The 16346-nt window shown below is 45.5% G+C and overlaps 1 protein-coding gene across 1 annotated transcript in view; it reads right to left on the bottom strand.

Annotated features, from left to right (window-relative positions):
* Nucleotides 1-16346, bottom strand: part of PTPRU (protein tyrosine phosphatase receptor type U) — a 386725-nt gene that overhangs the window by 177504 nt on the left and 192875 nt on the right. Inside the window, exons 3-7 of the mRNA XM_054999127.1 lie at nt 15102-15373; nt 12615-12696; nt 8850-8965; nt 6770-6944; nt 4319-4612 (exon numbers count right to left, since the gene is read on the bottom strand). Coding sequence (XP_054855102.1) covers nt 4319-4612; nt 6770-6944; nt 8850-8965; nt 12615-12696; nt 15102-15373 — 939 coding nt within the window. The remainder of the gene's footprint in view (nt 1-4318; nt 4613-6769; nt 6945-8849; nt 8966-12614; nt 12697-15101; nt 15374-16346) is intronic.

Here is a 16346-nt window from a genome sequence, read left to right as displayed (position 1 = left end):
ATAGTGCCTAGTCCAGAGGGTACAAATTTATATAGAGAAGGAATGGGATGTGGTAGATACCAAGCTGGCCATCACAAAGCAAGCACATGATGTACAGCTTTTAAAAACAGGTTATATTCTATTTATACCTACAATGTGTGCATACAATACATGTGTAACATTGATTTTCTGATGCCTAGATGTCACAGAAAACAGCAGACATTCTAACCGAGCATTAATTCACAGCAAGGAAACAGAAAAAAAGGTGCAAAAATCAAAGATTGCAGTTTTGATTTGTGCCAACGGGAAGTGAAGTTGAAGCAGGGCCAAATCTGAGATTGTTCCTGGGTGGTGTTCTCCATGGCTGATTCCGCACACGTTGGATAATGCACTTTCAATGCACTTTATCAATCGTTTGAGGTGGATTTTTTGTTCCGCACAAAAAAAAATCTGATCCAAATGATATATAAAGAGGATTGGAAGTGCATTATCCAATGTGTGCGGAATCACTCCACACCACGTGACAAACCTTCTTCCCTCTCTTGAGCTCATGCAGTACCAAGGACCCACTCTGGGCTAGGCTGGGACAATAAGGAATATTGGTTCTCAAGATCCCTCCTCTGCTCTTTCAGTCTGGTGTACCAAGGCAGCCTCTACCATCTTCCCAATCCCCCTCTCGAATTTAAACTCAAGCGCTCCCAACAGTGAATTATACATCATGGGCAGCAGCGGCTGCTAAACCACATTGTCCCTGGCCTTTTATTAATCCACCTGCTGCCACGATGCTTTGACTGTTCCTTTACTCAGTTGCTGAAGCAATGATCATTTATCAGTTTAACGTGGCCCCTGTTGGTGGGGAAAAAAACCGTAAATCTGAATCACAGGCGCTGGCTTCCGTCTGCAAAAACAAGGCATTTCTCTGGAATGGAATCTCTCTTTCCCCTTTTCTGTCTCAAGCTGGTCATTAGCACTTGTCTAATTGCAAGCCTCGTTGACAGTAAACACGTCTGCCTCAGAGACAGCCAAGGACTTTAGGACCTTCATAATGCCATCTCAAATGAGACAGCCGTAAGAGTACTTCACTTGCTCTCCCGTGTCTCTAGCACAGGTAAAAACACTCAAAACGTTTCAGCCATTGGCAGGCAGAGCCGTTTTACAGAGACCCAACTTTTGCGAACATCCAAGTCTTTGAACAGCTGATCCTCGGAACATTAAGCCAGCAGGACACCCTGGGATACACGCTGCTCCTTGTTTCCAGAACAGGCTTTGGTCAGGCCAGCAAAACGGACATCCTAACCTCTTATTCAGAAGGGACATGGGAACCAAATGACACGCTGGGTGCGCCGTGCATGGAAATCCCCTACTTTTTAAGCTAGGGACGCACATGACCTGCCCTGCCCTGAACAGCCCAGGCTAGCCTGATCTCTTCATATCTCGGAAGCTAAGCAATATTGGCCCTGGTTAGTATCACAGAATCATAGATTTGGAAGGGGACTTACACACCGTCTGACTTGCTGCCTAATGCAGGAACAACCTGAAGTACTTGGATGGGAAACACCTAGGAAGTCCAGGGTTGTTACGCAGAGGCAAGCAATGGCAAACCATCTCTGAATGTTTCTTGCCTTGAAAATCCTACAAGGCTGCCGTAGGTCAGCTGCAACTTAATGGCAGTTTCCACCACCACACCAGACTTGTACTCACACTGGCTTCGTGGCGCAAGGGGGTGAGGGATGCTGAGACCAGACAGGGTGCTGTGATTTCCGTAGACTTAACTCCTGGTGGGTTTTGTTTTAGGGTGATAGTGCCTAGAATCATAATTCAGATGGGGACTGTACTGCAGGTGGTGTGTGAGTGGATCCTGGGATCATAAACAACCAGATGAGACTCCTACATGGGACTTCCATCTACAGAGCTCCCAGTGGGTTCTGACTGTTTAAAAAAGAGATGTACAGGATCCTGATTTGGATTGGGACCACAGCACAGCAGGAAAGGGAGTTTAAGTCTCCCCTCTCCCTTTGTTGTTTCCCTGACTCAAAACAACCCCACTGACCTCCAGGCTTCCAGATTTCCCATACCGTTGCAGAAAATTGCAGCCCGACAGGGCTGCTTCATATTTACAAAAATCACACAGGCTTAACTCTGTCCTGCATTATGGTCCCAATCCAAATAATCATTCCATGCAATATCTATTTAAGGGGGGTGGGTCCTGCTGGTAACTCCATACATGGAACTCCATGAGTCCCACCTAAATCACTCCTCAGTGTAACTTAAAAGACTCTTTGTCCCATCATTCATTCGTTCACAGTGAATTAGCAAAAAAGCCATTGATGCAACCAACCAGCAGAAGACTTGTCAATACGATGGGCTATGTTTTCTCAGTTACAGCTGGACTTCGGCACTGCTGCCCTGTGTGGCTCAGTGAGAGAATGTTTGTTTTTTCTGCAGAAGGTATCAGCTTCAGTCTCTCATATCTCCAGTGAAAAGAATCTCCGATAGCAAGGCTGGGAACTACCTCTGTCTGAAAGCCTGGAGGGCTACTGCAAATTCAGATGATAAAATCAGGGGTCCCCAACATGGTGCTTGTGAGCACCATGGTTCCAGCTGACACTTTTCCTGGTGTCTTCAGAAAGTGGATGGGGTTTTTACCCAGCAAGGCTTCTGATTGGAGTTTCGGGATCTGACAGGCTGTGCAGATTTTTTAATAAGTTGCTTTGGGGGGAAATTGCCACCACAGCACAAAGATCTTCACTACGTGACTGAAGGTAAGCTGTGTGTACGCAAGAAAATAACAAAATGTTCATTTTTAAAAGGCATCCTGTTAAGCACAGTTTCTGACTGAAATGTCAAAGAGTTTCTATTAGAGTTACGCATGATCTCACTCCCTTATATTGTATGTTTGGCTCGGCTTCTTGTGGCAGCCATCTTCTGCTTGGCTCTGCCTTCTGTGGCAGCCATTTTGTACTTGTGGCCACAGAATTCCAAAAGTGCCCACAGACTTAAAAAGATTGGGGACCCTTGAGCTAGATGGTCTGGTTTGGGGGTAAGGATGCTCTGTATCCTGTCCTTGACCTCTGATCTGACGTCACAGAGGATATTTTCAAGGAGAGCAGCACCAGACACTTTGACAGCCTACTGGTACAGAGTAAAAAGACCTGGAGTTCCGTCTCCATAAGCTTCTTATTTCTCAAGTTAAATGGTATTAAGTATTGCCTAGAGGCCCAGGGCTTTCAATTGACCCCTAGTTGGTGCAAATCAGTGAAGCGGTTATCGAATCTTACTATGGAAACAGGCTTACAAGCTGGCCAGGGCAGCTGTTTGTGCAAGCCGCCGCTGAGCCAGATCAATGCGCAAACTGCTCTTTGCTTCGAGCTCCTTGCTTCCCAGAGGTCTCCGCCACAGGCACTGTAAATAAAGCTGCGGTTCTGCTCTTCCTTTTAAGCTGCATCTCTCATTGGCAGCTTCCAGCGTTACTATTTACACAAAGTTCAGAAAGCAGCAGCACCAAAAAGTCAAAACACAGGTCTGCGTGGGTTTTTTTGCACAGCTGAAACACAAAACATGAACATGTGATAGCTGCCTTATATGGACTATGGGTCCATTAAGGTCAGTATTGCTAACTCTGACTGGCAGCAGCTCTCTAAGGTCTCAGGTAGAAGACTTTCACATCACCTACTGCCTGGTCCTTTTAACTGGAGATGCCGGGGATTGAACCTGGAACCTTCTGCATGCTAAGCAGACACTCTACCGCTGAGCCACTGTCCCCTCCGTGGTCAGTGGTCATCAACCCATATGAATCCTTCCTTCAACTTAAGTGGCTCCTTTGCTAGAGGAACAGATGAAGCTGACTTCCCCTGAGTCAGACCCTGGATCTATCAGAAACAGGCTTGTCTACTCTGCCTGGCAGTGGCTCTCCATGGACTCAGGTCAAGGTCTTTCACATCACCTACTACCTTTTAATTAGAGATGTTGGGGACTGAACCTAGGACCTTCCGCAGGGCAAGCAGATGCTCTACTGCTGAGCCACAGGCCCTTCCTGCCATTAACACCCTTACGCCAGGGAAAAGAATGTATGCTGCCTTTCAGGGTTCAGCACAGACCACCGGTTTTCTTGACAGAAGGAAGATAATTGTTCTAAAGAGTGATGCCAGACATAAGGTTTTCCACATGCTAGTTTGGCTAGGGATCCTGGAGGTGTTTCGCCATCTTCTGGGCATGGAACAGGAGTCCCTGGGGCAGTCGGGGGGAGGGGTATTTGTGAATTTCCTGCATTATGCAGGGGGTTGGACTAGATGACCCTAGAGGTACCATTCCAACCCTATGATTCTATAAGAGTTCCTACCTGCACATTTAGTCCTACTGATGAGTGGCGGCCCGGGTTTGCCAGTTCCCCCATCCCCTGGACGGGTGAGCAGGACGCTGATCTCGTACTCCGTGTCAGGATCCAGGTGCCACAGCTTGTAGGTCTGCATGTTCACCGCATGCACTTCCGACCAGGGGCCTGAGGTCATGCGGTACTCGATTTCCTTCCTTACGATGGGACCGTCCCCGATGATGGAATTAGTGTTGAGCTGGATAATGAGGTAGGTGGAGCCAGCTCTTAGCAGCTGTGGGGGAGCGATGGGGGTGGGGGGCTCTGTTAAGAAAGATAGACAGAAGGTTAGTGGACCATATCTGGCTCTCTGTCTAGACCAGGGTTTCCCAGCCTTTCCTTTCACATAGGAAACCCTAAATCAATTATTCAAATCCCAAGGAACCCGACTTATGAAAACGTTTACAGGCCAGAAAAAGTTGATGGCTGGGAAGTTCAATTCAAATATTGGTAAATTATTGTCAGGAAAATTTATTTGTAAAGAGCTGCTATATAAATCAGCTTACGTTGCAAAAGAGACCTGACCAGCATAACCTAAGTGAGCCTGATCTTGTCAGATCTCAAAAGCTAAGCAGAGTTGGCCTTGGTTAGTAATGGGATGGGAGACCTCCAATAAAGACTGGGGTTGCAGAGGCAGGTCATGGCAAACCGCCTCTGTTCGTCTCTTGCCATGAAAACCCAAGCAGGGTTCACCATAAGTCAACTATCACTTGAGGACATTCTCCAACAGCGCACTGTAAAGGGGGGAAACAATGAAGCATTTTTCCTGTGGGTTTTTTTTTGGTATTATCTAATCTATCTTTTTCACATGTGAAAATATCAAATCAAAATAAAGTCTATTTAAACATCAAAATAAAGTTCATATCCAAAGTCAATATAAGGTTGACTTTTAGTGTGATATTTGGGCATGTTTATTTTTGCACAAACGTTGGAGCCTTGGCTGAATGTGGATATTTGGAATTTTTCATGGCATTTCGAAATTTTTATTTATTTATTCCACGATTTCTTGTGGGACCATTGACAATATTCTGCAGAACCCTAGGGTTCCATACCATCCAGGTTGGGAAACACTGGTCTAGACTCTTAGGGTCAAAGCACAGTAGATACCAGGACAGCCAACAACCTTTCCAGTGTGCTTAAAAGCTAAATCTCAGGACTGCAGGAACCCAGCTTCACAGGGAGAGGTGAAAGGGCTTAATGGTTCCACCTACCAAAACTGGCCTCCTTATATCCTGATTACAATGCAATCCTAAACAGAGTTATACCCTTCTAAGTCAATTGAAGCCAATAGGTTTAGAAGCGTGAAGCTTTGTTTAGAATTGCACTGTCAGCGTTTGGAAGAACAAAAAGATAGGGGCTCACTTTTGTTTTCTTCACAGCTAGCAGGAGTGCAAGCAGGCCAGTTTCAGTGGGCAAAATTGTATGGCGACAGAAGGATTAAAATAGAAAAGAGTCCAGTAGCACCTTTAAGACTAACCAACTTTACTGTAGCATAAGCTTTTGAGAGCCACAGCTCTCTTTGTCAGATGCATCTGACGAAGAGAACTGTGATTCTCGAAAGCTTATGCGACAGTAAAGTTGGTTAGTCTTAAAGGTGCTACTGGACTCTTTTCTATTTTGCTACTACAAACTAACATGGCTAAATCCTCTGGCTCTATGACCATAAAAGGATTAAACTCTCCCTTCTCCTTGGAGATTCTCTACCATATTGGAACCCCTGTGCACCAGATATTTAGCTTTTTAAGATTCTAGACTCATGAGAGCAGACCCTGAATGAAGACAAGTTGCAATCAGGAGATTTGCAACTGGAAGATTCAGATTCGATCGCCCAAGAAATCCTATCATAGCATCAGATTCTCCTAAAAAGTATGGCCAGCCTCACACATACTTGTTCTTTACCAGCACAAGAAAGACAAGGCAGAACTCTCATCGGGCAAAAACCTTTCAATCTTTTCATGGTGCAGACGCTACGCAAAGGTGCTGCAGTGTTTCGTCATAAATAATTAACACTCCAGTGACATCTGTCACAATAAATGAACAAAGTACTAGGCGGGAAGCATTATCCTTGCTATTCTCCCCCCTCCTCTAATTGAGTGTGTTCGTTGACTTGCAAAATCTGCTCATCACTGAGAATTAACAAGCGTTCTGGCACTCTGGGAAAACAACGAAAACCACATGCCTGTCTGTTCCCAGTCTCCAGACACCTTTCTCCATGCTTTTCTTCTGTTACACAGGTAATACATTGCAGAACTTGGTTGCTCACTACGTGTGATGTAAGACTTTACCGATCAAACCTCTATTAACCACAGGTAGCTTGACTCTTGGAAAACAAGCCTGCTAGAAAACCAGCTAGCTACTGAATTCCTTCAGCCCTCTCCCATAATGGTGGCCCTCCAGTCAACCACAGACAATGACTTGTACCTTTCACAATCAACTCGGCAAAGTTGGAGACGCCGGAGCCCCTGCCGGACTGGGTAACACAGCGGTAAAAGTCCTGCTCCTCCTTGGACACTTTATCCAACTGGAAGGTCGCCAAGAACCTCCTGTGGCTGATGTGTTTCACGGAGGCAGCTGGCACGATCGCTCCATTCTGCCGCTGCCATTTGGAAAGCAAAAGGAGAAAAAGATATAGAAAGGTGGTTAAGTATCCCCTTTTCCTGTCTTCCCCCTTTGCCTCTTCCTGCTTTTCCAATTTGGGCCCCAGCACTGCATCTCTGGAAGAACAAATTTGGTACAACTGGTCCGTCATTCCTGGTTTGGTCCCACTTATACATAAAACAAGATGCGAATCATTGCTGTAACAGTAAAGGGAGAAAAATTAAACCCCAACAGCAGCACCCCATGAAGGCACCAGGCCTAGGGGTGTTGCAGCAATATTTACACAGGTGCCCCACAGGGTGTCAGGAAGTGCAAACAAGTGGGGACAAGGATGCTGGGGGTGGCTGATAGTTTCCAGGAGAGTCCCACTGAAAACTCCTCCTCTTTCCCAAATCTGTACAGCTCCATCCCTCTGCACAGAACACTAGACAGAGTGATTCTGCACACATTGGATAATGCACTTCCAATCCTCTTTATAGATCATTTGGAATGGATTTTTTTGTGTGCGGAACAAAAACCCCACCTCAAACGACTGATAAAGTGCATTGAAAATGTATTATCCAACGTGTGCGGAATCAGCCACCGTCACTCTCTTTAGGCAGGGTTCTAACAGGAGAAGCCAGACCCTCTTGAGCCAATTTGCACAGGGGAGGAGAAAAATCATGTCAAAGCTGGAAGGATCTTGCCCTTAAGCTAAAAAAGTTGGCCATTCCTTTGTTTATCCCCTGATCCCCTGGATGGCCCAGGCAAGCCCGACCTCATCAGATCTTGGAAGCTAAACAGAGTTGGCCCTAATTAGTACTTGGATAGGAGATCACTAACAAAGTCCAGGGTCACTATGCAGATGAAGGCAATGGCAAACCATGTCTGATTGTCTCTTGCCTTGAAAAACCTACAGAGTCGCCATAAGTCGGCTACGATTTGACAGCACTTCACAAACACTCATCTCCTTTAAATACCTTGCCATACTCACGGTCATATTAGCTAAAATGAAATCTTTTTTTAAAAAAAAACCAAGAACAGGGATCATCTTATTCTAAAACTAAGTTCCCATCATGCCATGCCACTCTATCATAAACCCCAATTTCATTAGTACTTAACACCTTTAAGGTTGAAATGTAGCTACGGTTTTGATACAACAAACTGCTGCCATGGTCAGTCCAAAACAGAAGGTATATTACACGTATTTGGAATCACTCAATAACTTGACCCCCTTTAGGAACACATCTTAATGGCAATTAAGAGGATGATAGGTTATGAAATGCCAATGAATCCTAAGGCGGTGTTACACTTTTAAAATAATTGTATCGGGGTTAACAATATAGAATTGGTTATGGCTCTCATAACGACAGAGAGGATGTGCATGGCTGTAAAGTGGAAATCTGTTAATCCACCACTGAGGATGGATTAATATAGGAGATTCTGGAATGTAGCACTGATAATTAAATTGGCTTAGAATAAGGAGCCTCTTAGAATGAGGAGCCTTTAAAAAATCTTAGGTAGGGTACAGGGATGTGTTCTAAGAGGAACAGTAAACTTACTGGCTCCATCTTGGCTATAGCTGGAGTAGCTGACATTTGGAGCTGGGTGGGGGGAGTTCACCAGCTGCCACCGATTTATTTGTTCAGCCACAATGTTTCCTCATCTAAAAGACAAGCCTTTGTTGTTTGAATGGAAACTGTCATTACAAAGTTAATTAATTTATAAAGATAAAAGGTTGAATCAACGCTCTAGGTGAGGCAGTAACCCTATCGATCCCATCCTGACTACTGCTCCTTAGGCCTTTCAGGAAATGGCGTGTCACAAGGAACACGCTGAGGGCATGATGTGTATCGTAGGAGCTTACATTACAGACACATAGCCAGTGGACCCTGGTTAATAACCACAGTAACCTTCAACCTACCTGCATGAGGAACCTCTCTGCTTCAGAGGCCTTCCCAGCCGCCACACACTGAAAGGTGGCATTCTGACCCGCGTTCACTTCCACATCACCCAGGCGGGAAAAATGAGGAGCTTTGGCTGTCAGAATATGGAGGGGGGGAGGGAATAAATCCTTAGTCATCTCTGAGCCAGCAGTTCTTTATGCCTTCTCATAACCAAACACAACAGAGTGTAGTTTTATGGTACTTTAATAGTAAATTGGCCCTGACCTGGATAACCCAGGTAAGCCTGATCTCATCAGATCTCAGAAGCTAAGCAGAGTTGGCCTTGGTTAGTAATTGGATGGGAGACCTTCAATGAAGACCAGAGTTGCAGAGGCAGGCAATGGCAAACCACCTCTGTTAGTCTCTTGCCATGAAAACCCCACCAGGAGTAGCCATAAGTCAACTATGACTTGAGTGCACTCTCCACCACCAATAGTAAATTGAGGACTTTTTTACCCCACCATTCTTCCAAGGAGCTCAGGGCAATATATATGGCTCTGTCTTCTCCATGTTGTCCAAATGTATAGTTTATATGCTCACATGCTCTGTTCAGACAATTTAATGTGCAGGGAATGGGGGCCATCAAGCATGATTCCCAAAACCACCACCCCACCACCACGTACATACACACTCTCCATGTGTTGACTGCACCCTGAAGTATTGTCCAAGCAGAGTTGACTTTGCACCTTTGGAAGAGTCAGAAATGGTCGCCAATGCAATTTGACTTCTTTGAATATTATCAAGTATAAAAGGGCTACCAAGGGCAATTTGACTCAATTTAAGATCTTCTCGACCTGGTCTCTGTACATCCATAAACTAATCATTCTCTTGTCTATAATTAAGACACTATTCCACATTATAAATCACTAGGACTGCACACTTAATTAAAGGTGGTTTATTTTAGTTGGTCAGTCACCTGGCTTTTAACGGATGAAATTGAAATAAATCTGCATGTTACCAAACCCTTTTTGTGGATATGTGGAGGACGTTGGAAAGTAACTAGCAAATTAAGAAAAGCCAGCATTTACTGTAACATGGACAGATCATCTTTAATATTGTTTAGCAAGCCTGTGGGCAGAGGCTCGTGTATTTTTATTTACCGGCATTGCTTGAGAGGGTTCAGGTACTTTTATAAATAATAAATGGCAGGGGCGAAAGCAACTTATTTTTCATTCCTTATTAAAGTAATTGGACAAACCCAAAATGCCTACAAAAATCAGCAACTAGGGAAACAACAGTTGGAGAAAATCCTTCTGTTGGCTTGAATCCTGGCCTAGCTTTTCTGCCTGGGAAAAACGTTGAGCTTTGCCAATCCCCCCTCCAACGGCAGTCTAATTCCCACACCACCCCTAAAATGTTGCTCCCAGAGGACAGGACTTCCAGGAGTAGTCTGTGGGGGGAAACAAGAGGTCTCCTACAGGAAGGTTGATTGGGCAAATGCCAGTCTTCATTACACCTATGAAAATTCTAAGTTATTCCAAGCTAATACATGCAAAAGTCATTCTGTAGCCAGGAAGCTAGCCCAGAAGTAGCACTCAGCAACACCCCAGGCAGAAAGAAACCTAGAATTTCCAGAAGCTCAAAGATAAAACACCTGTCCCAAATTGTCTGGGAGCCCCACTATGTCAGGAGATGAACCGATATTTGGCCTGCTTATAACTGCAGTGTTAAGATGCAGAATCTCGTACCTGGTGCAGAATTTGGAGCCTAGAGGTTCCCTCACTAGGGAAAGGCCAAGTCCATTTGGCTCAGTTTAGAACCGGCTCAGTATTCAAGAGCTTGCTTGTCACTGATTAAGTCTATGGATACAGAATTGTATCTGCGAAGGCCCAAAAACGAATAGCGTGAGATCCTTCTCCTGCGATTACTTCTCTTTGACCTCCCCCCAATCCCACCCCTTCTGACTAACTAAAATGTCCCGGCTCCTTTCATACCGCTTCTGCTTCCCTGTCTATTGATAAAGATAGCTATACTGCCCTTCCTCCATGGAGGCATAGACAGTTCTCTCCTCCATGTTAACCTCACAACTACCTAGTGCTGGAGGGAGTATGGCATATGTTGGGCTAGGAGCTGGGAGACCTCAGTTCGAATCCACACTCTGCTATAGAAGCTGTGCTGACTCTGAGCTGGTCACAGACACGCAACTGAATCCGCCCCACAGGATTGTTGTGAGGCTAAAATGGAGGAAAGGAGAATGACGTAAACCACTTTAGGTCCCCACTGGGAAGGGAAGCAGGGTATACATGAAGCAAACCAACAAAGAAATCAAATAAAGTAGGTGACATAGATTAGGCTTGAGAGAGAGAGAGACTGACTCAGCCTCGTGACTAGATGGGGATTCTGAATGCTGGCCTATCCCAGTTCTAGACTGACCGTGTAACACTCCTAGCTCTCCCGTTCCTTGCCAAATAATTCCATGTTGTTTGGAAACTTGTACCTCTGAGGTTTAACTGTGCCAAACAGGCAGGTTTCTGAAAATGTGGTTTATTCACAGGATCAAGGCTTGCTTGAGTTTTGTTTTGCTTTGTTATTTGGTGGGATGCAGAAGACCGGTATTGATGTGTATGGGCACCCTCAACCTGCTTTACTCTGCTCGAGACAGACTCAAAGTAGCTTATAATGTCAAAAGACAACTGCAGAAAATGATCACGTACCACAGATATACCACAAATCCAGGTTACTTAACAAAAAAAATTGTCAAGCCTTTCTTTGGATGAAATCTGTTATAATCAACGATGTGTTTCTGTATTAAATTTAAAAAAGATTTCAGCAATAGACTAATCCAGAGGGTGGGGAAGGGGGGAAGAGGGTAGCAAGGGCTCTCCTTCTAATGGCAACAAACTCTGCTCAGGCACTTCTTTCCTTCCCAGGGCCAGCTTAGTTTCCAGGGGCTGGTACGAAGGGTTGCCAACTCCTGGTTGTGAAATTACTGGAGATCTGGGGGCAGAGCCTGGGGAGGGCAAAGTCTGAGGACGAGAGGGAGCTCAGCAGGAGTGTGATGCCATAGAGTCCACCCTCCAAAATTGCCACTTCCTTCAGGGGAACTGATCTCAGCAGCCTGGAGATCAGTCCAGTCGCACCTTAAAGACCAACTAGATTTCCAGGGTATGGGCTTTCGAGAATCAAAGCTCTCTTTTGTCAGAATGTTGTGCACAGTCTTCTGTTTTCGGACTAAAACCGTTAACCTAAAGTTGAAGGATGAAGGACAAGAAGTTAAAACGAAGCCAAAGCAAGGCTTCCCAGTCAGCAGACAGTGCTTCCACGTAGAACACTGATCTAGAAAAACTTGGATATGCGTATGCAACTGTGCACAGCAATAAGTCATCATTCTGGGCAAACTCCTTCTGTTGGCTTGAATCCTGGCCTAGCTTTTCTGCCCACCTGTAGTGGGCCTAGCAGGTAAAAAAAATCCCTTTTTCCCCTAGCCATTTTGTTCTTGGCTGAAGCTTGTAACCCGTTACTCCTTGGTAGTTTATAGTGTCCAGCAGATATGAAATCCCCCCTCCAATGATCTCTTGAATATCAATTGTGATTTCCTGTCTTCCCAAGGCACCAGGGGAGGCATCTTCTCCTCCTCCTCCTTTTCCTAACGTGATGTCGCTAATGCTGCCAATGACCCAACTAACACAGCCCTGTCAAGTAGCTCATTCAAGGAACTGGCAGCCGGCAGTGCAAGGGATCTGTGACAAGCTGGTAGTCTCTGTGAGGAAGGAGGCAGAGATTGGGGATCTCGTAATACTTACAGCAGGGATAATTTAGGAGCAGAATGTCGTCCAATCCTAGGTAGCCTCTACGTTCGGTGGAGATCACAGCCTCAAACAGAACCTGCAGAGGAATCAAATGTGGTCTTTCTCAGAGAATTCTAACACAACGGAATTCTGAGGGCCAAGCTACAAGTGACGAATGACACAGGTTGGACACTTGTCAGCTTCCCTCAGGTTTTGATGGGAAATGTAGGCATCCTGGTCTTGCAGCCTGGCTCTCCGACTGCTGTCCAATGGACTTTCAACTGTCACTTGTCCAACATTCCGCCAAGCTGCCTACATTTCCCGCCAAAACTTGGGGGAAGCTGACAAGTGTCCAACCTGTGTCATTCGTTACTTGTAGTTTGGCCCAGAGGGCGTCTAGTGAAGTAACTTAATCTATCTGCAAATGCAAATGGGCTCCTGTAATGTAAACATACGAAACAATGGCATATTGAAAACAAGTCAAACAGAGCAAAATTATGAGGCTGCAGGAGTTTCCTCCTTATCACACGTATCAATTATTTGATCCCACCCTCCCTTCATGAACACATGGAGCTGACTTAGACTGAACCAGACCATCAGTCCATCAAACTCGGTGTTCTTGCCTCAGACTGACTCCCCAGGGTCTCATGTAAGTCTGTCACATCACCTACTGCCTGGTCTTTTTAACTGGAGATGCTGGAGATTGAAACTGGGACCTTCTGCATGCAAAGCAGATGCTGTCCTACTGAGCCACAGCCCCTCCTTAAAGAAGTAGTGCACTTTTCCTAATGAAGAAGTGCACTTTTCTTCCTTCTGGTTTTATCTTCACAACAGCTGTTAAGGGAGTCAGGCCTAGAATGCAAACTCACCCAATAAACGTGACAGGTTTCCTTTGTACTGTGAATTAGACATGAGATCCCATCTTTGATTCCCCTTGGACATTCAGTAGTGAAATCCCTTCAGGTAGTAGGAATAAGATTTAGAAAGGTATGAAATCAGGCCTAATTACTGACCACCTAAACGCATTATTCAGTTGCAGTTGCAAAAAAGAAGCTTGTGGGAGGTGATTTGATATGAATTGGGGTCATGAAGCCAAGGAAGGGAGGTAACCTTTTTTGGGAGTCTACCCAGAAGGGTGGATCTGTCCCAAAGACGCTGTTGGACAGTGAAGCCTTACTCACACAAGAGCCTTATCCACCTGTGAAGCAGGGACAGGAACAAGGTGCAAGAAGCCCATAGAGGCCAACCAATTTCAGATGTCAATGGCCCAGGGAGCCAATGACAGATCTTACAGGGGCCTAGCAGCTCAGGCAGTGGCAGCAGGATGGTCGCTAGGGCAACCAGAGGTGATGAAAATGAGATCCTGTGAGGCAGGGGAAGGAGGATGGAGTTTGTAGTTGCTGGCAGGGGGAGGAGTCAGGTGGAAAGTGAACCTCCTTCGCCTCCTGGGCCACAAGGAAGTTCTGGGTGGCAGGACTTCCCAGACCATCACAACTTTCCCCCCACTGCCATTTATTCAATCAGAAATTGCTGTCCCAAGTCGCATTTAGATCTAGTCATGGGGGAAAGACAGATATCTCCACAGTGTGCCTGTCTTTTCCCCCACGTACTAAGATATAGAGTCTTCTAGAGGAGCGGGGGCATTTCTGAGCAGGAAAATGGCAGGAGGGGTGAGTTAACTCCCCCTTCCAAAGAGCAGCCGCATAGCCACCCTCCTATATCACAGCTTTTTTAAAAACTAAATTGGATATTTGGAAATCTCATATCAGTTCTCCATAATCACATGTAATCCAGCTGTAAGGTACTGGATCTTCCAGAAAAGGACGGATTTTCATTGGTTAAGAGGAAAATTGGGGGAATTTGATTGATTTATTACCTCTTGCTTTTAGGCACCCCCCCTGCCCCCCCCTGGCCTGCAGCAATTTAAAGCCTAATTCTTCTTCGCCTGCCAGAAGATCCACTATATATTGCCATGGCGAGGTCTTAAAATCTTTCTCCATCTTTTTTATTTTATAACATCTGGTCAGAAGAAGAGTCGGCATGAACTTGAAAGCTTGCACACTGTTAGGTGTCATTGAGTTGGTCCTAATAAAAGGTATTACAAGGACTGTGTTCTTGGCTTCTAAAAGATTGGAAGCAGCATTTCATATTACAAGTTGAAAAGAGGCAAACCATAATTCACAGCACAGTTCTGAAGTCAATTATGAACAAAACCCTTTTTGTGCAAGGAAGAGCCACACAACGGACTCATCTGTTCGCTTCTTAAATTGGTGCTGTCCTGCCATTATCTGCCTCTTCTCCAGAATACCCATCTGTCTTTTTTTTCGCATTCTTCCTTATCTCTCTGACTGCCTTCCACACACATTCTTCTTTCTCCTCCCACTTTGGTACTTCCCTACCACCACCACCTCTATCTACCACACGCCTGTTTTCAGAACCTTAATTTCACCAGCACCAAGGATCCAACTGTAAGCTTCTACTTGCTTTCCTCTGGGTGCTCACCTGATACTCATTGGGCCAAAACATGCTGACAGCCAGTTCCACTTGGTGCCACTGTCGCCCATGGGAGCCAGAGACGTTCCACACGACACTTCCCAAAGGACCACCATTCACCTTCACATAGACATTCAGGGTCCCAGGGCTGTGTCCGTCACGGCTGTACATGAAGTAGCTGAACTGGAGGCAATGGGTGTCATTCTCACTTAGCGTCTGGAAGAGAATGTGAGCTTTCTGCCCTGGAGTGTGCTGGGAGGAGTTGACCATCAGGTAGGAACCTACAATAGAGAGAGGAAAGAAAAGGGTCAGAAGCTCAGGGCTGGCTCCAGTGACCCACGAATGGAAAAGAAAAAAATATATATAGCGCGTAGGGGTAATGCAATAGTTGCAGCAATACACAGCATTTCAAAGTAATTTTTAATGAAGTAACAATGTGCATATGGAGTCATTTTTACACTTCCACTTGTGCAATAACAACAACAACAACAACAACAACAACATTCGATTTATATACCGCCCTTCAGGACAACTTCATGCCCACTCAGAGCTGTTTACAAAGTATGTTATTATTATCCCCACAACAAACACCCTGTGAGGTGGGTGGGGCTGAGAGAGCTCTTGGAAGAGCTGTGACTGACCCAAGGCCACCCAGCTGGCTTCAAGTGGAGGAGTGGGGAATCAAACCCGGCTCTCCAGATTAGAGTCCCACGCTCTTAACCACTACACCAAACTGGCAAGGACTACTGAGCATGCGGAAATCTTCCATTGGCCCCAAACCTTGGCTCAGATGTCACATGAAAACATGATTTCATGAAACTGTTGTTAGAACATTTGTCCAAAAGCAGGCCATCCCACCATTTATGGTTCGTTACAGTCATGACTATCACATTCAAAGCCTCGGCTCCTCATATCTGTGAGATTGTCTCTCCCCCTATGTTCTGTCATGTTAGCTTTATTCATCTGGGCAGGGCATTCTGTTGTAAAATCAACAACTGCCTACAAACGTGCTTTCTCTGTGGTGGCCCCCCTCCTTATGGAATGGTTTGCCTGAGGAAGTCAGGAAAGCCCCCCCCCCCCCGTCTCTTGGCTTTCTGCAAACTATGGAAGACTGAATTATTCAGGAGGGCTTTCTACTCAAATTATAGGGCTGTAACATAAGAAGTTATTCCGAGAGATGCAATGGTAGGGGCAGGAATTATATGCTACTCTGTTGGGTACAGTCTGCTGATGTAGATGGGTGCCTACTAGGGA

The sequence above is a fragment of the Eublepharis macularius genome, chromosome 15 (assembly GCF_028583425.1).
Source record: "Eublepharis macularius isolate TG4126 chromosome 15, MPM_Emac_v1.0, whole genome shotgun sequence".
In the NCBI taxonomy this organism is placed as follows: domain Eukaryota; kingdom Metazoa; phylum Chordata; class Lepidosauria; order Squamata; family Eublepharidae; genus Eublepharis; species Eublepharis macularius.
The sequence above is the reverse complement of the archived record's forward strand: the minus strand, read 5'-3'. Positions and strand labels throughout refer to the sequence as shown.